Source organism: Clarias gariepinus, chromosome 20 (genome assembly GCF_024256425.1).
Source record: "Clarias gariepinus isolate MV-2021 ecotype Netherlands chromosome 20, CGAR_prim_01v2, whole genome shotgun sequence".
Taxonomy (NCBI): Eukaryota; Metazoa; Chordata; class Actinopteri; order Siluriformes; family Clariidae; genus Clarias; species Clarias gariepinus.
The window spans coordinates 4097581-4121212 of NC_071119.1; the positions used below are offsets into that span (position 1 = coordinate 4097581).

Sequence of the window (23632 nt, forward strand, 5' to 3'; positions counted from 1 at the left end):
TCCAATCAATAAGTCAGTGCCTTAACTCTCTGAACCACCACATCTTACACAGCTTTACTTCTGGGTCACATCCTGACTGATGGCAGCCCATTTTTGCATAATCAATGCTTGGAGTTTGTCAGAATTTGTGTGTTTTTGTTTGTCCCCCGGCGTCTTGAGGATTGACCACAAGTTCTCAATGAGGTTTAAAGGGGACCATTGACCTATAATTTCAATGTTTTGTTCCTTGAGCCTTAATCGAGACACAACCCCACATATGATTGGTCTTAAATGCTGTACTGTTGTTGGCATGACACAGGACTGATGGTATCGCTTACTTTTACTTCTCTTTTCCGGATGCCCCAAACAATCGGAAAGGGGATTAATCAGAGAAAACGACTTTACCTAAGTCCTCAGAAGTCCATTGCCTGTACCTTTTGCACAATATTACTCTGTCCCTGATGTTTTTCCTGGAGAGAAGTTGCTTCTTTGCTGCCCTTCTTGAAATGTATGAAGGTGAGTGCTACCATCAGTCCTGTATCATGCCAGCAGTAAAGCATCTTGAGTTTCATGTGTGGGTTCGTTTCTCAGCCATGTGTCATTCTCTGTCAACTTTTGGCCATAGATGTACACTATATGGACAAAAGTATTTGGCCAAACGGTGAATTCTGGAATTCAGGTGTTTCAGTCAGGCCCCTTATCCCCAGTGAAGGGTAATCTTAATGCCTCAACATGCCAAGATGTCTTGGACGATGCTATGCTTCCAACTTTTTGGCAACAGTTTGGGAAAGGCCCTTTTCTATTACAGTTCACAAAAGCAACGACTATAAAGACATTGTTTGATGAGTTCGGTGTGGAAGAACTTGACTGGCCTGTACAGAGCCCTGACCTTAACCCCATCGAGCTCCTTTGGGATGAACAGGAACGGGGATTGTGAGCCAGGCCTTCTCATCCAGCATCAGTGCCTGGCGTCATAAATGCTCTACAGAATGAATGGGCACAAATGCCCACAGAAACATTATGAAATCTTGTGGACAGCCTTCCAAGTAGAGTGGCTGTTATAGAGGTTAAAGGGGGACCAACTCCATATTGAAGTATATGTATTTGAATACAATGTCATTGCAGGTTTGGCCAAATACTTTTATCTATTTAGTGTAGCTTAAATTGCTGAAAAGGTCAATGCTGGTTCTGAGATAAAGGTGTCAGATGGTGTCAGGGTTCCCATTCTGACCTCTATACACCATCTACAACTGGGGCATCAGCATCACATGAGGACTGGACCATGAAGCAATAGAAGAAGGTGGTGGTTATGATGGAAGGTAGGTGAGCCAGAAGAGTAAGTGTGATGCTCTGGGTAATTTTCTGTGTTCTATCATTCGTGTGGATGTTACCTTTACCTTTCATGGAAACGGTGTCCCCTGATAGCTCTAGCATCATCCTTTAGCAGCATAATGCTTTTATGTTATGGCTGATGACGGCACGGTGGTGTAGTGGTTAGCACTGTTGCATTATACCTTCAGGGTCTGGGTTCGATTCCTCGGCCAGGTTCAATTCCTGTCTCTTTTTCCATGGAGTTTGCATGTTCTCCCTGGCTTGGAGGGTTTCCTCTGGGTACTTCAGTTTCCTTCATCCCACCATGTGCCCTAAGGCTCCAGGTCTCCGCCATCCTTAATACAGGATAAAGTGGTATAAAAGATGAGTGAGATGGCTGATCTGTGTATATTTACTATTGTACTTCAGTGCTATTGTATATTCAGTGAGGTGTAATAAAATTATATCATCATGGGGTTGTGCTTATTTTAATGAAATCATTATTATTACTATTACAGAGCCGTGAAAAAAGTATTTGTATCTGGATTTAATAATAATTTTTTTTAATGATTATGGTCATCAAACTAATTTTAATATTACCCACTTTTGAATGGCTCAAAAAAAGGTTTTGGAGTGTCCTAATCAAACTCCAAACTTAAATCCTGTGGCATGACTTCATACAGGCCGTTCATGCTCGAAAACCCCCTTTAGGTCGGCTGAATTAAAACTATTCGCAAAGTAGAGTGGGCAATAGTTCCTCCACAGGATGTGAAACGCACATTACCAGTTATCACAAATGCTCGATCTCAATTACTGCTGCCAAGGATGGCACGAGCAGTTTCTTGTTATTAGTGTTAAGGGGACAATTATTTTTTCAAATAGAGTCAGGTGGGTTTGGACAGCTTTTTTTCCCCCTTAATAAATGAAATCATCATATAAAAAAACTGCATTTTGTAATTACTCTGGTTCTCTCTGTGTATGTAATATTATTTTTTTTTGATGATCTGTGTCATTTAAGTGGACAAACATGCAAAAAAAAAAGGGGGGGAGATCCTTTTTCCCAGCACTGTAATGTGCCCTTTGTTCCTTTTTTTTTTTTTTACCATGATGCAAGAATGTTTTTTTACCATGTCCAAGAAAAAAAAACTGTTAAAAGCTTCTTTGTAGCATTAGCGGAAGAGAGACCAAGAAAAATCTATTGGCATATTTCCAAAATCTCAAACGAGTAATAAATCAGATAGTTTGGGAAAATACAATTAATTCTTCAAAATGATAAATAATAACTTGACACAAAAATCCTACACAAGCTGCATTGTGTTATTCAAAACAGATAAAAACTAGCATTTGTATTCATTTCCAGTAAAAGTGTCAAGGTGCTAGTAGAATGTGACCTGTATAATCAGAAACAATCCTCAAAATGAACTGTGTAGGTGTGTGTGTGAGAGATAGAGAGAGAGGAGAGATTTTTAAGCAATTATTTTACAACACCCACAATTCAGGGGATGAAACAATCTTGGTTTGAATGGCACCTCATTTCCCCGTGCATGGAAAAGGTCGTCAAACTGATGCGTCATTTCCATTTCTAAAGGTTACGTTTCTTCTAAACTTAGACTCTTTTTTTTTTTGTTCCAGAATTAACGCCTAGTGGATGTGAGGAAATCGCCCAGTGATTAACAAGGACAAGATGAGGCTCTCCTCTTCGTTTTCTTATCTGATCAGGATGCTTGAGCGTTTTTTGATTCGGTAAAAGAAGTCAAAATGGCCGCCTCTTCACCCTCCACGTGCACATCAGTACTGCCACCTCTGATTTTATTTGGACCAGAGAAAATAAATTATCCAGGTCCTGCAAAGACGAGAATACAGTACATCCAGGAAGCGTCACTGATTTACTGATAATGGGAGTTGAGGAGATATAATTAAACCTCATGACAAAACAGTACTATCTCAAGTATTATAACTTAATATAAGCACCTGTGTTTTTAACACTGTATTCAGCGATATCAGTAGTAATTAATTGACACTCTTTTGGTATGTCTCAATGGCATGGAAAGGGCAAAAGAAAAATCTTGCTTATTCAAAAGCTATTTCTAAAATACAGAAACAAAAATAAAGTATGTGGGGGGAAATAGCCACATTAGGGATGCTTTTATTAATAAAAATGCAATATTTGTAAAAAAAAAAAAAAGAATTGTGAGGCTTTAATTTATTATTTTTTAAATCGAAATTTAAAATCTAATTTTCTTTATTGAATAAAAAATATACAGGTTAAATGTTTTTAAAGTGATAATTGTAATATATATCACGTATATGTCAGTACAGGATTTATAGACTTCACCAAACTCCTCGCTGCGTGGCTGTATGGATGGGAATTACTCTCATTGAGAGGTCCTTTAGCATTCAGAGGTATTGTTAGTGGAGTGTTTGGGTCTTGTCATGGGCTGCGGAGGCCCGGTTTGACCCCTATGTGTCACTACACGTCACATGGGGTTCGGGAACAAAAAGCCTCATGGTGAAACCTCATGTCCTCTTTTGTTTGGCCTGGTGCTGGGCCAAATGTGTACACCCAGGTTTACAAGGCCAAGCCCGGCTCTGTGCTCTCCTCTTCTCTCACACGCACATACACACACACAATAACATGTCTTGCTATTGACAAAGGCTTATATATACTATAACTATATTAAATATACATATGCTTGTTATTGTATTAAATTGATATTAAAGTTCACTTTTAAGATCCTGCACTATTATCAGATCTTTTTGTTTGTTTGTTTGTTTGTTTGTTTGAAGCTTTTAAAATCTACTTTCAAGGCAGGATTTGCAGAAAAACTAAGAAGCTATAGTCTTTTTGGCAAAAAAACCCCAACAATAATAAAAAAACAAGTAAATTGTTACATTACTGTATTGCAAAAAAAAAAAAACACCAAACTTTTAACTTTCATTTAAACTTTTTGTTTCTTTTGGTAACCAGCCAACAATCCTAATGAAACCCCAAACCAATACAGAATAATAATAATAATAATAATAATAATAATATTTAAAAAACACACACACACACACACACCACAAAAGCTTAATTAATGCGGTTGATCTTTTCCCTCCTATTTATTTGTTTACTTATTGTTTTAATTGTCCGCTTTGGTTCCTGCGTCTCGGTCTAACGCGATTATTTCCGGTTCCACCCGGGCAGCGCGCACGCCTCACACAGCCAATCAGGGGCCCTCCCGAAAATAATTAGAGTATTAATGAAATTAATGAGGAGATGGAAAGCGGGCGCGTTTTGTCAAATAAATATTAGAATGCCACAAGAAAAAAGAATAATAATAATGAGAGTGAGGAGGAGGGAATGAATGATGAGACTTTAGGCGAAAACACTGGAACTGCTCAGAATTGCTTAGATCCTAATTTCTGTTTTGTGTCTCTCTGCATCAGTTCATTTCGATTTTCGAGGGAAAATATTTAATTATTTGTAAATGAGCTCTGACGTAAATTGTTTTAAATAAATTAGCTTGGAGTAATATTGTAGTCACTATACACTAACTTTACGCCCTATATCCATAGATTACATTAAAGGGGAAGTGTGTGAACTTGGTGAGATGTTGGAGCTGCGCTGGATCGATCAGCTCCTCAGTTGGTGTTTGGATATTTCCATACTGATGATTAAACCATCCGGTGAGTCCTCATGATATGTGGAAAGGGGACGTGGGCCTTCCTGGATCCGACCATTCCCATCACCACCACCACCATGACCACTACCACCATCACCATCATCATCATCATCATCATCATTGTCACCACCAGTATCATCAGGGGATTAGGTCATCAGTCAGAAGAGGTTTGTATTGATTTGCTGTGATGCTCTTAAAGCTCAGAGCATTTTAACCATTATTTGTTCTGCTGTTTTTTTAAATAAACATATATAGGCCTCAGGATTGTGCAGCAAGTATAGAATGATGTTGTGCTTTTTTTTCAGCACAAAATAGGCAACATCATGAACTGAATTTTAATTAATTTTCATTTTAACCAACTATACAAACATGACTGAGCAAAAAAAAAAATGTAATGGGTCACACAGGCAAAGAAATTGCACAGATACACATGATCACATGTTTTTTATTATTGTTTTCGGTTGTTTCTGTGACCAAAACAAATATAATAATATGCTTATTTTGAGAGTTCCACATTTATGCGATGTCATTCTCATATCCTGGAAGGGGGTAAAATGTACATGTTATAAAAGTAATGATAACTTATGTCCTACCTGGCATTTCCGAAAACCCAAATGCACAGGGTAATGTCAGAAGCCATCCTGTAAGGCACACCAGTCTTACACACCAGTAAGGCATCCATATCAGCACTTTCTTTTCTTTTTTTTTTACCTATGCTGGCACGGATCTGTGTTGCTTGAGTTTTAGGAGTTTTAATGCCACTCTCAAAGCATAAGCTTTCTTTGACTTTAATTTGTCACCAGTTCGTGGACAAATAATATTTTCCATTTTTAAGCAATTCTATTATTATTAGTAGCAGTAGTAATAGTATTAATGCATGATCACGATCAACACTTCAGGTTAATAAAATAAACACACGTATGTTAGTGGCAAAATTCATCAGCATGATGTAAGGAGAATAAGTTTTTACATAAACTCCAAAACACACCCCACAACCCCATGATTTCTGCTGCTTCTGTTCATGTGGACACACTAAGGACTAAGCAGACACCAAACATTAAATGCAAACTAAATTTGAAGCTAAGGTGAGAAGAGAGAAACGGAAGCATAAGCTATTCGAAACTATGTGTAGGTCGATGAAGGCCTAAGTGTGTAAAAACATGCCATGACCTTTCTTAAACAAACCTGGGAGAACACACACACAGAGAGAGAAAGAGAGAGAGAGAGAGAGAGAGAGAGAGAGAATACTGCGTGGTTTACGGTTTCCCTTCCCACGCATGACACCTAGACTTGCTCTCTAAATCAGGATGTTAAATGAAACACCCTGTTATAATACTGAACCCCTACAGTACTGTATATAAAGCTCCAATATAAAGCAGACACCAGTTACCCTGGAAACATGAAATAACTGTTATCTGTATTAATTAATAAATTCAGACATGTGATTCAATGCAAGTTACTTCTTTAGAAGCACTCTATGATGATAAGTCCACTTCTATGTGCTAACTCGGCGAATTCAGTAGCAAGCTTGTATGTTTAATAGTCACCTTAAGTCTGCGCCGCTAATAACTTCTAAGTCAACCCTGAAAGTGTTAAATCAGCACTGAGTGTTACAGTATGAGGTAATCCATAACATTACAGACGTAACTGTAGGCAGACTGCAGGTAATTTAACACTGTAGCTGCTAATTCAACACTATAGGAGATAAATCAATACCGCATCAAATCTTGTGACGTTATTAATTTTACAGCACATGCTAATTCATGACATTATGCATGCTATTGTAAGTCACATGGTAATTTACAGCACTATATAGTGTTATGGTAGGGTGTGTGTTAATTCACAGTGTTATCCTGGTTAATGTCGGTTTAGTGTAAATTTACTGTGTTATAACAGTTATTGTGGGATATGTGTTTAGTTTACAGCCTTATAGAGGTTACTGTAGGTTAGGTGTTAATTTACAACAATATAACAGTTACTGTTACTGGTTATGAGTTATGTTTACACCATTATAACGGTTACTAATGTGTTCATTTTACAGCACTATAAAAGTTACTGTATGTAGTGTGTTAATTTACACTGTTAAAATGGTTACAGTAGGTTATGTGTTAAGTCTACGCATTATAGAGGTTACTGTAGGTTACATGGATATTGTAGGTTGTGTGTTAATGTGTTATTGTGTGTAGGTTGTGTGTTAATGTACAGAAGGTTATGTGTTCATTTACACAGTTATAGGACACACACACACACACACACACACACACCCTGTAGGTTGTGTGTTAATGTACAGAAGGTTATGTGTTCATTTACACAGTTATAGGGGACACACACACACACACACACACACACACACCCTGTAGGTTGTGTGTTAATGTACAGTATGTTATGTGTTCATTTATACAGTTATAGGACACACACACACACACACCCTGTAGGTTGTGTGTTAATGTACAGTATGTTATGTGTTCATTTATACAGTTATAGGACACACACACACACACACCCTGTAGGTTGTGTGTTAATGTACAGAAGGTTATGTGTTCATTTACACAGTTATAGGGGACACACACACACACACCCTGTAGGTTGTGTGTTAATGTACAGTAGGTTATGTGTTCATTTACACAGTTATAGGACACACACACACACACACACACACCCTGTAGGTTGTGTGTTAATGTACAGAGTTATAGGACACACACACACACACACACACACACACACACACCCTGTAGGTTGTGTGTTAATGTACAGTAAGTTATGTACAGAGTTATAGGACACACACACACACACACACACACACACACACACCCTGTATATATGTGTTCATTTACAGTGTTATTGAAGTTATTCTAGGTTGTGTGTTAATTGACACTGGGCTTATTGTGGGTTATTTGTTTATTTGCAGCGTTACTGTGGGTTATGAGTCAGTTTACAACTTTATTTATGTTACAGTAGGGTGTGTGTGTTAATCTACAGTACTACAGATGTTACTGTAGGGTGTGTGTGTGTTAATGCAGCACTAGGGTTTATTCCTCTTCTAATACCCCCGGGAGTTAACCCTGAGAGTCGTTTATATCACACACACACACACACACACGGGCCATGTTGCAAATATCTACAGTATATAAAATAATATAGAAAGTTTAATGGCACGCGTGGCCTTGGGTGGGTGTTATCCCCTCTGACCCGCGGGCTACAGTCACTCAAAATTCTCATCCCGAGCTTCATCATCCATCATCCATCATCCTGCCTCCGAGCTCCAGGAAATACAGCACGACGTCATCATTATCATTATCATCATCATCATCATTATTATTATTATTATTATTATTATTATTGTTATTATTATTATTGTTGTTGTTGTTGTTGTTGTTGTTATTATTATTATTATTATTATTATTATTATTATTATTATTAATATTGTTGTTATTATTATTATTATTATTATTATTATTATTATTATTGTTGTTGTTATTATTATTATTATTATTATACAATATTTCTCGCGACTTCGTTTAACGAAGGTATAAAGTAAGCAATCAATTATGAGGGACAAATTCAAGCTAGTCTACTTCCTTCCATTTCTAAATAATAATAATAATAATTATAATAATTAGAGGCTACAGGCGAATATTTTGCGTATTATATACATTTACATATAGATTTACATAGTAACAGGAACAATAACTAGAATTATATTAATATTAATAAGAAAAAAAAAGATGCGCAATAACGCAGTCGAGACAATTTGCGGGATTTTTTGTTTTCTTTAGCCAAAGTTTTCGCGCTTTTGTAATACCTGAAAACAAACAAACAGTCAACCTGTTTAGCGATCTACATCTGCTTTTGATTATTAAATCTTATTTGAGATTCCAAAATGCATTTGCTATATTTATATTTATATTTATCCTTATGTTTCCTTTGCTTTCTGACCACCCATCGGTGAACAGGGTCGTGTCGGTATTACTCCTTTTTTTTAAAAAAAGGAAAAAGCATAAACGAATAAATTACCAAATTAATATATTAGTAATTTAAATAAATACACAAATGTAGTTTGACTTCACACATTTTTGTTTCCTCAGAAGGTGTTGCATTAAAAATAATAAAATCAAAATTATGAACACTGAAGCAAACTTCAAACTCAAATCATAATCCAAACATCACTTCTGGAATAAACTCCTACAGTGCGGGTCTGACTGGGAGCTGTACATGTCTGTGAACATCTGTGTTTTACTGTTTCATTTATCCAAACATCTATATATTCTGTATAGTTATCCTTTACCTTACTCAACCCATTATGCAACAAGCATCTACAGTATCTCTTAAGGAAAGGTCGTTGTTGAGGTCAAAGTCACTGGGGCGAGTTAAACACACTCTGTGGTAAGAAGAAGAAGAAACAAACATGCTGTCCTTATAAATCAGAGGTTTAAACCTAGTGAGCAAGATACTGAGAAAGAAATTAAACACATAAAGACTTCCCCTGATCTCAAAGCTATACGACGAAAAATCCTGGGGTTTATAGCAAATTATAGAATCACTTTAAAATGATCTGCACTATTTGCCACAACGTTTCTGTAGCTGATTGGGAAGGAGTTTGTGCTCATCCTGTAAATTATAACAATTTGTATTTGTGATGAACTTTTAAATAAATCAGCATGTGCTACAAAATGGTTTTTACTTTTGAAATTTTGCTGACATTTTGTAAAATATATCTAGTTCTTGAATGTATGTGGGTGAAGTTTACGTATGAGAGAGAGAGAGACAGAGAGAGAGAGAGAGAGAGAGAGAGAGCAAAACTTCTTTTAAAAAAGTTTCCTAAACAAGTGTAACAGATGTGCGCGCGCGTCTCAGACAGACAGACAGACACAGAGGAAGAACGAGAAAGAAAGAAAGAAAAAAAAGAGAGAACTTAAGCGCGCGCACCGAACGCACGACTCTTTCTCTCCCTCGCTTTCTCTTTTTCTCTCTTTTATCTTCCCTTTCTCCTTTTTGCTCTTTTGCCCCCTTAATCGTGTCGCGCTTTCTCCGGAGACTCTTTTCCACCTAAAGCGTTTAGTCTCAGGCCGCTGCACACTCGCCACTGCGCCACGGGGAGCGGAACACTCGCTTTACTGCAAACTGCACCACGCCAAAAGCAGTGCAACACAACAACAAAAAGAAGGGCAAAAAGGGAAAAAGAGAAGAGGTGGCGGAAAGGATTTTTTTTTTTAAATAGAAAAAAAAAACCCGTTGTTGCTCGGGTCGCCTCTGTGTCCCAGTATGGACTTGGATCAGAAAGCTCCACCGGCGCGCATCGGACGGTCGGGTAAGGCCCTGCTCTTTCACTTTCTTCCTCTTCACCAAAACTTGCAAAACTTTTAACGCGTATGATAACATCCAGGACGCACTAGATCCAGTGCAGTACACACGACATACAATTTCAGCTGGTATTTTATTTGCAAAAACTTAGTCGTGGATACTAACAACTGGATTAACAGCTACAGTGTTTATGTAAAGTTTTATCCACTTTCAGCGTTTCTCTGAATTGCATTCTTTCGTATATATGTATATACCTAAGATAGCTGTCTATCATAAAATTACGCATGGAAATGCTGAAGTACTGCAATCCAAGCAAGAAATGTTTTTTTTTTCTTCTTTTGAACGCGTGTGTAAGAAATGCGGCCTGCAGTGATACATTTAGCCTACACACACAAACACACACACACACACACACACTGCTTGAACAAAGATAGAGTTGAATCTGTTTATACTGTATAATATATAACATGCATCGGTAGTCTTTGTGTTGTGTGCGCATGCGTAAAATGCTTTTTTATTTATTTATTTTGCAAAATACCCAATATAGGCTAAATAGAATACTGTATGTGCAGATATGACTTGTGCTATTTTGTTTTGTCAAATGCTGACCTACATTGATCCAAATCAAGGCAGTGTACCGACTTTACCTTTGTACACGTGATTTCTTGAGGTTTCTTGGGTCCTTGGTATCAATTAATTAATTTATTTATTCTTTCTTATTTATATGTATAAAAAAACTATTTATTTACAAAAAACTGCATCTGTTGCGCAACAGGTACGCAGTAGATCCAAATTGGTGCCAATTGAACCAAATTGGTGGCTTTCAATCAAACTGGATGAGGTGTGATTTTAGGAGGTACAGTGTGTGTAATGTTGGACCTGGAAACTTTGGATACCCCAAAATCGGTTATGAAAATTAAGCGTGCATTAGCATAATATACATTTAATTGCACTTACAAAAAGACAAAATAATATTGATATATCACATCATTATCTGATATATATATATATATTTGCTGAGGGTTGTATCGTTTGTATTTTTAAAAAGCATGTTCCGTACCAGCTATTTGATTGAATATTATCAATATGAAATATCAACTCAACATTAAGAAACACAGCACTGAGTGATACGTCACATCCGGATTGAAAATGCGAAAGTACTATAAATGTATCAACAGTAACAGCTTGTGATGCGCATGCAGATCACATTGAACCTATTTACATTGGGCTTTTCTACAAGTCTTTAACACATTGACACAGAACCCATTAGATGCATTTCATGCAAACAAAACGAACAAAAAATAATAATGTATTACCCCACATACACACGCACGCACGCACACACACACGTAGGAAAAAAAATACGAGATCTTTATAAATCTACTTCATCTAATCTATCTAATAGAGCATAGGCCAGAGGTATTGCATCATCTAAGCTACATTACCTCTCTTTGACGTGGGAGTAAATGAGTGCTTGCAAAATCTCCAGGATTGAATTAACACCTAGAGTTCATCATTCAGCACTGGGGGTCTTAAATCTGTGATGGAGCTACATTTTGTTGGTTGATGGCATTTAGGATTAAGACGTTTGAATTTAAACACGTGTGTATTGTTAGAATATATTTTTTGTAATAATCCAATCCAAACGTTATAAAGAAAATTTTGCCATTATGGTCACGCGGGTGTGCAGTGCAACTCGTTTGCATGCTAGATTATTTTATATATATATATATATATATATATATATATATATATATATATATATATATAAAAGTATATACTCTATATAGCTACCTGTGATTTTTTTTACTAGTACTTTAGTAATTACTGATTTATTAAAATGTTAAATGTATTAAACAGGATTAAACTTTGCGAAAAGAAGATTTGAATGTACCCCTTATCGTGCGTTATATCTACTATATCCACATAGCCAGGTGTAAATATATTCAAATAAAAGTATAAACAATTAGTGTAGTGCCACAGCAAGTAGATGAAGGTACACTTTTTAGAACCCCATTTTTTGTTTTTAATTTTTATTAATTGCAATTCGTTCAAAAACATTCGTTTTTTGCTCAGTTTGGCTGACCAAATCGTTCCAAGTAGCCTAAAGAGGCAAGCCCGAGTCCAGATGTTTGGCTCCATCCACAATAATGATGTTAATTTAACTCCAATCTGCTTCTTACAGACCTAACTACCCTTTTATTTTAATTAATTTTTTTTCTAATTTTACACTTATATGTACACTAACATTAACATATTCGCATTTACTCATAAATATCACTAAACAGCAACAAAACAATTCCCAAGTGATAGTTTTTGAAAAGAATACGTCACTGTAAAAATCAACGTGAGGTTTTGATTTGAAAGAAGCGCGCGCGAGCTTCCTCATGAGAACAGTTTAAATTTTAACCGTCGCTCGTCTGTGAAGTTTAAAAACAGTAACAACAAACATCAAACAAGCAAACAAAAGCACTTAGCTAACATGTTAATGAGAGAAAATCCGTGATTGTTAGTGTTTGTAAACTTTACCTGCCTGAATAATATTAAATTATATGTACCTAAAAACAATTTGACAGTTTATGTTTTTTTTTACTTCATTCTTTAAATTAAACCAAAAAAAATAAAAATAAAAAAATAATCCGGAATAATTAAAAAAACTATTTTTTTTTTCCAAGTCGGTAATTTTTTCAGGTTTACACATACGCTACTCAGTCTGCTGTGTAATTATAATGAAATACATAAATGACATATTTATATAATAAAATGTTTATATTTTTACAATAGTTTCTACTTTACCTTAAAGACGATAATAAGCGGTTTGGGGCGTAGTGTAGTGCAGTAGGTCACCTGGCGTGCGTGACGCGCGTGCACTTGCACGACCTATAGGCGCGCCCCCTGGCGAGATGCGCGCGGGGAAATACGTCGCGTGAACAGCTGCTACCCAATCAAGAACAGCTATATTTATATATAAACTAGTAATCTATTTACGTTTAATAAATATAAAACCATACAAACTGTATAATTATGTACATAGACCGGTAAGAGTAAGTGAAGTATAGCGTTAACTGGCGGTTTCATCTACATTTAAGCTGCTCTTCTTTTTTGGTTTCCAATCGAATTTTATTAATAAAACAAATATTAAACAACACAAACAAACTTTAAAAAATTAAGAAAAACAAAACAGGGACGGTTTTGTGAAAGTTAAAAATCAAACAATATCTACGTCGTTTATTAAATTAAAATGTACAAAGCACAGATAACGAGAAGCGTTAAGGATATCAATCAGTTCATACTTCACATCAATTTTTGTTTTTTATTTATTCATTATAATATTATAAATTAGATTTAAAAAATTATCTCATAATATGGCAACCCTTGCACTATTTAAGCATGTATAACGCATATCATAAAGATCATATAGCTAATGTACAACAGCAGAACCTGAATTGACCAATAATAATTTTTTATTATTGACCTTTAAAAAAAAAAAAAAAAAAATGTCTGTTAAATAAATTATTTGTTTATTTATTCGTGCAAAAATGCACGGAAACATTACTTCTAAATCTAAACCTAAATATTGAAAACAATCAATTATACAGTTATATAATTAAGTTATATAATAAGTCTGATTTATGTGTCCTACAGCTATGATATATTAATCAGTATATAGGATAGAATACACTATATTTAAAATGAAACAACTTTGTTATGACCTTGACCGATAAATTTCTTAATAAATCAGTTAATTAATTAATGACGCAAATGTAAAATTTTATATTTACAAAAGCTAAAAGAGCACAAAAGTTTTTTTGATTATTTTTTAAATGATAATAATAATAATAATAAAAATGAAACATTAAATCAGCACCTCGCCCGCTGGCGGTGTGATATTAGACAACGTTTCGGATACCACACGTCAGCCTGGAAGAGCGTTCTGTCAGTCAGCCAATCAGCATCCTCCGAGTGTGAGCTCGACTTGTGATTGGCTGACGCGACAGCGGAGGCGCTGCGCTGTGATTGGCTGGCGTGCCCCGTGATTGGCAGAGCGGAGCGGTAGATTCGGAGCGCCTCAGCCCCGGCGCTGTCCACACGAGAGCGGGTTCTGGAACGCGCCGCTCACGCACACACACACGCACTCAGTCTTTTAAAACGGAAGGACGTTGAATTATATTATTTTATTTTTTAATGCAGAATTCCTTTACCAACCAGCCTGAGGAGGGTATTGATTCGTATTTACGCTGCAATCGCAAAACTTAACAATTTGACTATTAATAATATAATTATACATTTTTATATACATCTTCGTCCGGGACAAGAAGGTCGGAGCGCTCGCTCGTGCCATGGCGCGTCACAAAAAGCGCGCGTTATATGTGTAAGATGCGGCGTTTCGGTGCTCACGTGCAGACGCTCGCGCTGTCGGAGTTCCTGAGAGCGGCTTCTATAGAAACTCGATCTGATGGGACGCTTGGAGTTCAAGAAACCAACACGGGACTGACGGAAGGAAGAAATGCTCCGGTTTTGAAGGTGTAAAAATAAAAACGGGATTTTACGATTTACATCATGGCTGATTTTTCTTGACCGGTGCATGCATGCTTCCTGCTCGGATTGTTTCATCCACAAGGGTTTATTGCACAACCACAACTACAACCAGAACCACGGACCTTCCTTATGCATTCGACCAGACATTACTGTTGAGCTTATTGTTGGCTGTAATATGATGATTTTTTCCTTTTTCAAGAATTTTTCTGAAGATCAAATAACCACTTTTTTTTCTCTCTCTCCTTGGGGCGTCATTTAATTAACTCTTTGGCTGTTTTCAAGTTCCATTTTTTATTTTTATGTTTAAATTGAAAGTGTTGAAGAACCGACTGAACGGACTGAACATTTCAAATAATAATAATAATAAAATAATAATTTAAAAATCAATCCATTTTTTTTTGGTTTTGAACGTCACATCGTTCACGTCGTTTAACGCGCCTGGAAGTGGCCGTGACCTCTGACCTATGGAAATTCACTGCAAGCACGACCCGTTCGCCGCGATGCACCGTAAGTTTAAAAATAATAATAATAATAATAATAATAATAGTAATTATAATAATTCATAAAAGAAAAATCCCTTGTGCATACTGATTTGCATGTATTAGATTAAATGCCAGACATAAACATGTCCCCAGCGTCCTCACGGGTGGGTTTTGCACATTATATGTCTAAAAGCTGAGATTTTCAGGACGCGACCTGTTTTGTGCATAAAGTGTGAGATTTTATAAAGCGTTTAAAACAATTCCTGACAAAGAATAACACGACATGATTTAGATTTCCTGAATTTCTGCAGTCTGACCTGCAAATCAAGGTGTAGAAATGTGTATTTGTTCCTGTGTGGCTGAGGTGAACATCTCTGTACATTTTTCGTTTCTTTGTGAGAAACCTGCACTTACTGCTTTTGTGAAAAGCATGACTTCATGATGGTACAAGTGACAAATAGAAAAGTGCGCTTGCTTTGAGTTTCCTTTAAGTTAAGGGTGTGTTGGGATTTTGTGTTAAGCATCGTTGTAGCTGTTTGGTTAAATATTTTTTAGACCTAAAACAAGGATCAACTTGGCTCTTCAAATGTGCGTCAGATAAACACTTTGAGAAACACTCACTTGTGCTTGTGCTGGATTGGTTCTCTCAAGAGCACTTGGTTGCTTTGCTTTTTGCTTCTTAACACAGTTTTTTTTTGTAAATGATCTCTTGATGTGGCTGTGAGCTGAATGCTACACTACTGTGTTGCAAATTCACAATTCTACAAATATCAACAGTTATTTAAATTTGAAACGTTTGGTTTCAAATGACCACTAATCGATTCTTTACCAAACATCTCTAAACATCCAGTACTGACAGGATCTTATGGGAAACAAATTAGTGTTCTAGAGAATCTCTTCACCATTTCTGTTGCTTGTTTTGTATCATATAAATCTTTCTACAGTCTCTGAATATCAGCGAATCTATTTTACTGTACCAGATGTTAAGGCTTAAAGTCTGGAAATGTAAACCAGCATGAATCATTTGTTTTCAGATATCCAGTGATGAAACAAACAAAAACAAAAAAAAATCCTCTAATGAGCTCCTTGAGTGTTAAATGAACTCTGACATAATCACATGGGTCATATTATTATTATTATTATTGTTGTTATTATTATTATTATTATTATTATTATTATTATGGATATTATGATAGTAATAAGGCCAAGTGGATGCATATAAACATTGGATGTTTTACTTGCACCCTGGAGATTGAATAAATACATAAATAAATAAATAAATAAATAAACAGTGATAAACGCTTTTGTTTTAGGAAAACAGAAGATATAGTTGATATCATTAATATTATTACGATTTAAGAAAAATTACAAAGCAAACGCGACTTAATTTGTTATTAATTTTTGCGTTGTCTTTAGTTGTTGTCTTTGTTGTTGCTGTAGTGGGTGTCTGTTTATTTTCTCCTCCCTTTAAATATGGTCTAACAATAATGCTATTATTATTATTATTATTATTATTGCATTCTCTCTCTCTCTCTCTCTTACACACACACACACACACCTCTCTCTTTCTCTCTCTCTCTCTCTCTCACACACACACACTTTTACACACACACACACACATCTCGCGGCGTGCTGAATGAAGCGCTGCATTTAACGCATTTCAGCAGCGGAACGAATCGCGTTTCCTTTCCGACACACAGCGAGAAAAAGATTACACACACACTCACACACGCGCGCGCGCACACACACGAAATATGTTACGCACTTTTTTGGAATGTGCACGGTTGTAGGACACACTTCAGTTTTTAAAACACACAAGCTTTGGTGGGAAAAACGAGCAAAAAGTAAATTCTTTTTTTTTTTTTTTGATAGATTCTTTTGGTTGCATGTGCAGATAAATCTGTCTAATGATAAATAAAGCACGTGAGGGATTCAGGAGAGGGTCTAATTATTATTATTATTATTATTATTATTATTATTATACCATGGGAAGTTTTTTTCGTGCAAGTTAAAACACCTGTTTGGAGCAAAATAAATCTCCTGAAGAAGTAAAGGTTTTGTGTTCTTTCGTGTTTTTTTTTTCATTGTAAATAATTTAGTAATGATTAAAAACGCAATGTGACTGAGATAAATCCTTAGATGTGGCCGGGGTTAATCCGTGTGTATAGAAAATACAATACATTTCTATTAAATACAGTTTGCTAAAATTATAATAATAATAATAATAATAATAATAATAATAATAACACTGCAAGCAGAGGCTTTTGCTTATCCTGTAGGATACGGTGGCCCATGTGAAAGCAGTAATAAATTATTTAATTAATTTCTTTATTTACTTGTTTGGCTGGGAAACCTTAAGCAGTCATTGTGGAGAAGAAATAACCTTAAAACGCATTTTATAACCTTAAAACGCATTTTTTTTTTCAGACATTTCTGTCAGATTAACGCCGACACTGTCGGAAAAGCCACGCCCACAAGGTTGACGCCAATTTTCCTCACAATATTTAGCATGTTAGCGTTAAAACACAAAACACCTCCTTACACAAGTCTAGGTTGAGCTGACCTTAAACAGGGAGGATAAACAGGTTTCTCTGTCAGTTTGCTTTTAAACGTGATTTTTACCTTTATTTTATTGAACGTTATCACATCGAAAAACTGTGAGAAATCTATGAAAATCTGTATCAGTTCAACCCTTGAGTGTTCTGAGGGGGCTCTGGAGAGGCCGTGGTGTTTGGAAATCTTTACTCATTCATTTAACCTTTCCTTTTTTATTTCTTTTCAGTTATTTTATCTGATGTCCGAACCATTCACTTTATCCAGATCACGGTTTAACTAGTTGCAAGTTTGGGAGAATTCACATTTATTTGGCTTAGGAGTCCACCTATAATGGATATGTTGTTGGTGAGAAACTAACAATCTGATGCAAACCCAACATGAAACTCTGCACAGATCGAAACACAATCTCAGACTCTGAACGTTGGAGCTAAAGATGCCTGCTACACCCTTTTTGATTTGATTCAGTCCATTTAAGCACTTTGCTGCATGAACATCCAGAACATGGTGCACCATTTGACAACCCAGTGGTCCATGCAGCAGTTCTGGTCTTTGGCCTTGTTGTGGACGCTTGTTAATCCTGATACGAGAATAAGGTAGATCACATTATAGAATCAGGTGTTGACCCGAACAAACAGACTCGCCTAATGTCAGGAATAGTGCCCTATTCTATGGTCCCTATGAAGAGTTTTTCGAGTAGCTTTCAAAATATATGATTTTGTCACTAGCATATGGAAAAAATTTTCACACTTTTGGAAATGTCTATAAACTTCCAAAACACTGCACTATATACTGAATACCACAAGAGTTTTTTTTTTTAAACTCGGCTAACATGATAATGAGAGAAATTTCATCTCCCCCCACCACCACCCATCCAACCCTTTCACACACACACACACACCGCACACAAAACCATTCTCTCTGTTTGTTGTCCGCATTTTTAAACGAGGTGGCGGTTCACTTGGCAGTTTTCATTTGGGCCTGTTTAAACTGCTTTGGCCAGATAAAGGAGCGTAATGGGAGCGCGTCGCTAATCGCGCTTTTATTTTCTGGATGGAGGAGCACGAAGGTCTTCAGGCCGCTTCTCAGGCTTTCAGGGCGGAAGCGGCGCTGAAATCAATCACGGCTTCGATTTATCAGCCGAGTGGGGCTCAGCAGGGAAAATAAAAGCGAGAGAAGGATATAGATCACATCGGAAAAGTCGCTTTCGTTCCATTCAGCACATAGACTCGATGACCTTAAACACGCACACGTATTCACACACACACACATACAGACTGCTTTCTGAAAGTGAAGACCAATTTGCACGTTGTTTGTTATTACAGAGCGTTCTGATACACTTTCAGCTGTAACACAGAGGAAACCAGGTCCTGTTTCAGTGTCTGTTTCATAACGAAAATAAAGTTGCAAGAGTTTTTTAAGCTACAAAGACGGAAGTAAACCAGTCTAGTGTTGTCATAAGGCCATAGAAGGAAGGACGTTGTTTACTGTTTCGTGTTCGGTAAAACTCAGAGCGGAGAGTTTAGATACATATTCTCCAATAAGATTATATACAGTATACATCAACTAAAAAGACATAATAGAGGTGGTTATGGACCTTATGTGCATTACATGCTATAGGTTTTAAAGGTACACAATATTTTACCAGGTAACTAAATGATTCTGGGTTGTCCTGTCACTGATAGTTATCTTATAACAGCACACACGTCAAGTGTTTATTAACTCGTTTTATTGAGGCCAAAGATTCACAATTGCTTTGTATAACATTTTCCCAAGTCAGTCAAATTAGTTAGTGAATCAGTCAAGAATTTACTGTGTCAGTTAGAGTGCAAGTCTTTCTGTAAGTCACTCAGTCCATGCGTCAGTCAGTAAGTCATTGAGTCAGTCAGTCACTCAGCCTATGTTTTAGCCAGTCAGTCATTAAATCAGTGTAAGTCAGTCACTGAGTAAGCCAGTGACTCAGTAAATTACTGAATCATTCACTGTGTAAGTTCTTGGGTCAGTCGATCAGTCAGCTAATAAGTCAGTCAGTATGTCATTCAGAAAGTCATTGCGCCAGTCAAGTCACTCATTCAGTGTGTCAGTTAGTAAATCATTGAGTCAGTGTCAGTCAGGGATTAAGTCAGTCAGTTACTGTGTCAGTCAGTAAGTCATTTAGTCAGTGAATCAGTCACTGTGTGAGTCAATAAGTCATTGAGGTAGTCAGTCAGTCAGTCAGTCAGTAGAAGTAACTCAGTGTATTAAGTCAGTAAGTCAGTTACTGAGGCAGTAACTAAGTTAGTCAGTGAATCAGTCAGTGAGTCTGTCAATGAGTCAGGAAGGAAATCAGTTAATGTGACAGTTAAGTGGGTCATCAATATTGAACAATATTGAGTCAGTCAGTACGTCAGTGACTGAGTCAATTAATCAGTCACTAAGCAAGTCATGGATGCAGTCAGTAGGTCTGTCAGTGAGTCAAATACTGATTTAACTATTGAGTAAGTGATTAAGAGGGTGTGTCAGCCACTGATTCAGCCAGTGTTTGGCAGTCAGTGAGTGAAGGAAAGAGTCGCACAGTGAGTCAGTCAGTGGGACAGTGCGTCAGAGTAAGCATGTCAGTAACTGAGCGCAGCAGCCACTGCATCTGTCAGTGAGGAAGTTTTTAGGGCAGTGAGTGAGTCAGTGAGTTGACTCATTCAGTGACTCAATCAGCATACCTATCGATGAGTCAATGCGTGACTCGGATAGAGTTTTATTTTGTCCACCAATAAATAAGCCAGTCAATGAGCCAGTAGGTGAGTTAGTTATTCCTGTGCGCCGTGTAAGAATGGTTTACTGAGATGTGATGAATGAGATGTGAAACGTGGTTTTCGGTACAATATCAAAGAAATTCCAGTCTGCTTGTTGGAATTCCTCTACAATTTATATTCGATCAGCTTGAAAAAGAGAAATCAGCTGGCTAGATCATCAAGCAGTGACAGAGGAATGAGGAGAAAAGGTGCATCCAGAGATAAAGAAAGGCGTAAATGGTAAAGAGACATGCAGAGAGAGAGAGAGAGAGAGAGAGAGATATGGATGGTGACATATTACTGTCTGTGAATTGATGCGTTTTGTATTCGAGGCATTAGGGAAGCGAGTTTGGTTTTGATATAACCTGAAGCGCTGTGTTTAAGAACTATCACGCTCGTAGGCTGGATTAGCACACACAGCACACTCCCTGTGTGTATCTTTGTGTAGTTTATGTGTGTGTGTGTGTGTGTGTGTTTAAGGGAGGGGATTCTGCTCTGAAGCAATCAGTATGTTAATATGACAGAGTAACTGGATTAGCATGGCAATATTTAACACACACACACACACACACACACATTGAAGTAAATGTAACAAAGCACACACTGATAATATAATGCCTCCCATTCATGGTATGAACTCCAGGCTGCAGCTAAACACTCACTCACACAGCAAAGTATAACTTGCTGTTTTGCTGTTTAACATGGACATTTGTTACAGCTACCATTTTAATGTGTGAAAATAATTCTCCAAAGATTTTCTCGTGTGGTCACCAAACCCCCCCCCCCCCCCCCCCCCCCACACACACACACACACACACACCAGTCACAGTGTTGAGTTATTGTACGCAAGTGTTTAGCTAATGGAAAAATAGACTTCCGTCGTCAGCCGTTTAGCTATTTATGATTATCTATGCTAATGACAATAGTTGTCAGTAGCTAGATATATTATTTTATTTCATGCTATTTATGTGTAGCTAATGTACATCCTTTGAAAGCTCCTTGTCGCAATGCTAACTATCTCATTTCAAGGCAAACTGATGCTAGTTAGCAAATTTTCTACAGATGATTTTATCTTCTGTGAAGTTTAATCTGATTTTGTAAAAGGCATGACATTTGTGCAAACAATCTGGGAGCTTTCAAAAGTATATATTAGCTGGACATTGCTTCCGCACAACACTGACCAGGACTGTAAGAATGCTTATTCAGGAGATTTAAAAAGCACCTCAAATCATTGCACGGATGCACACCTGGCTGGCTTAGCCACTTGCAGAGCTAAGAAGGTCATGTGTTATTGTACTGACCATTAGTGAAGGAGGCTTAAGACTGAAAGAAAGATGAGAATGTACACCCTGATCTTAAGGATAGATATTGCTCAGATATTTGATTGGAGAGCTGAGAAGGGGTGTGGCAGCTGAGTATGGCCACACCCGTTGACCATCTAGTGAAGAGGGTTCGATGTCATGTTCAGGGGCACTATAGCAATTTGAACCCACAAGGAGTAATCCTTCGGAGTAAGTTCAGCACAAACAGAAAATCTTCCCCTGCTTCTATTTTAAAGCAACAGCAATAGATGGTCCTGAATGGTAATGTTGCTTTAACTGCTTAAAAACAAAATATAGTCATGTTCATGTCTTCTGTAGATTCGATTGAATTCTGTATTTGTCAAATGAAAACACAATCCTGATAAAAACGCTCTGGATTCCTTTTCAGGGCACGGAGGGGTGAACCAGCTCGGAGGGGTGTTTGTAAACGGGAGGCCGCTGCCCGATGTGGTAAGGCAGAGAATTGTAGAGCTGGCTCACCAAGGCGTACGACCATGTGATATTTCCCGCCAGCTTCGCGTCAGCCACGGCTGCGTCAGCAAGATCCTGGGCAGGTAAGCATCATTCATAGCTTATTAAAGACTTACTAAGCATTTACTAATGTTCAATTATGGTGTATTTATACATTTTTAAAAGCCACAATTACCTACTAAACATTTTTAGTCAGACCTCCCTGATTAAGAATTCCAATAAAGGAAGAAATTGGATGGTAATTAAGTTAAAAGCCAGTTAACAAGCAGGTAATAATACAGCATGTTAACAAAAAATAGACACTTGTATTGCATGTGCTGTATGAGGGTTATCTTATTACCAGATATAGAAATTGTTAAGCTTTAAACATTCTGTTGAACCTTGGGAATTTATCTATGAGTCATCAAATTATAAATTGATGACAGAAAAATTTGCTAAATTGAATCTGATTGAGCCATCTCTACCAATCGGTTGAGGTAGGCTTTGCAGCATATCACGAAGAAGAAATGGGTTCTAATGACCCAAAACATTTGTCCTACTGAATCACCAGACACAAAGTTCAATTCAATTCACTTAAAATTTCTTTGTATAGAAAATGGTTTGTATTTTTACCCTGAACATTGTATTAAAACTTTACAAAACATAAGAAACAAAAAACATAGTGCAAAAAAAGTCCTAGATGTCAGGATATTATATGGCTTTTTCAGATTTTTTTTTAAATTTGGCATCTATAGACATATTTTTATATTTATAGTTTTACCGTGATGTGACATCTAAACCGTTTGGAAGAGGACTGTATTGTATTAAACATTGATTGTTGCAGTTATTGTTTGATAAAAATACAAAATATAAAGAAACATTTGTTTTCTTAGAATGGTTAATTTTGCTGTTTTTTTTTTTTAGCTTCAACAAAGAATTAGTTTCAGAGCTTCATAAATCCTGTTCAACCTAAAATAATGCAATAAATCAATTAAATGAAAGTTTCGCCTAACTGACTAATGTTCTATTTACGAATATATAGTTTGGTCAGCTTGTATGGTGCTAAAATCAGCACAATCACCGGTTCATTGTAAGGGATTAGCACATGTGTTATAGTCCATAAAGTGGGGGGTGTGTTTAAAATGGTCAAGTTCAGTAAGATATCGTTTGCTCGTTAAATGTTCTCTCACCTGAAGCCATTAACTTTGGTGAAAAAGACACTAATCTTGTTTTTGCTAATTGACTAGCATGCTAGCATAATT

General features: G+C 36.7%; 1 protein-coding gene across 3 annotated transcripts in view; it reads left to right on the forward strand.

Moving 5' to 3' along the window:
- The first annotated feature begins 9805 nt into the window (after positions 1-9805).
- The window catches only part of pax5 (paired box 5), a 47938-nt gene continuing 34111 nt past the window's right edge, over positions 9806-23632 (forward strand). For 2 of the 3 annotated variants that reach the window (XM_053480012.1, XM_053480014.1), the window contains exons 1-2: positions 9806-10263; positions 22309-22474. In XM_053480012.1, the coding sequence (XP_053335987.1) occupies positions 10218-10263; positions 22309-22474 (212 nt within the window). In that variant the 5' untranslated portion in view covers positions 9806-10217. Of the gene's footprint in view, positions 10264-14334; positions 15303-22308; positions 22475-23632 lie in introns of those variants that run through there. The other variant, XM_053480013.1, reaches the window with a different exon arrangement.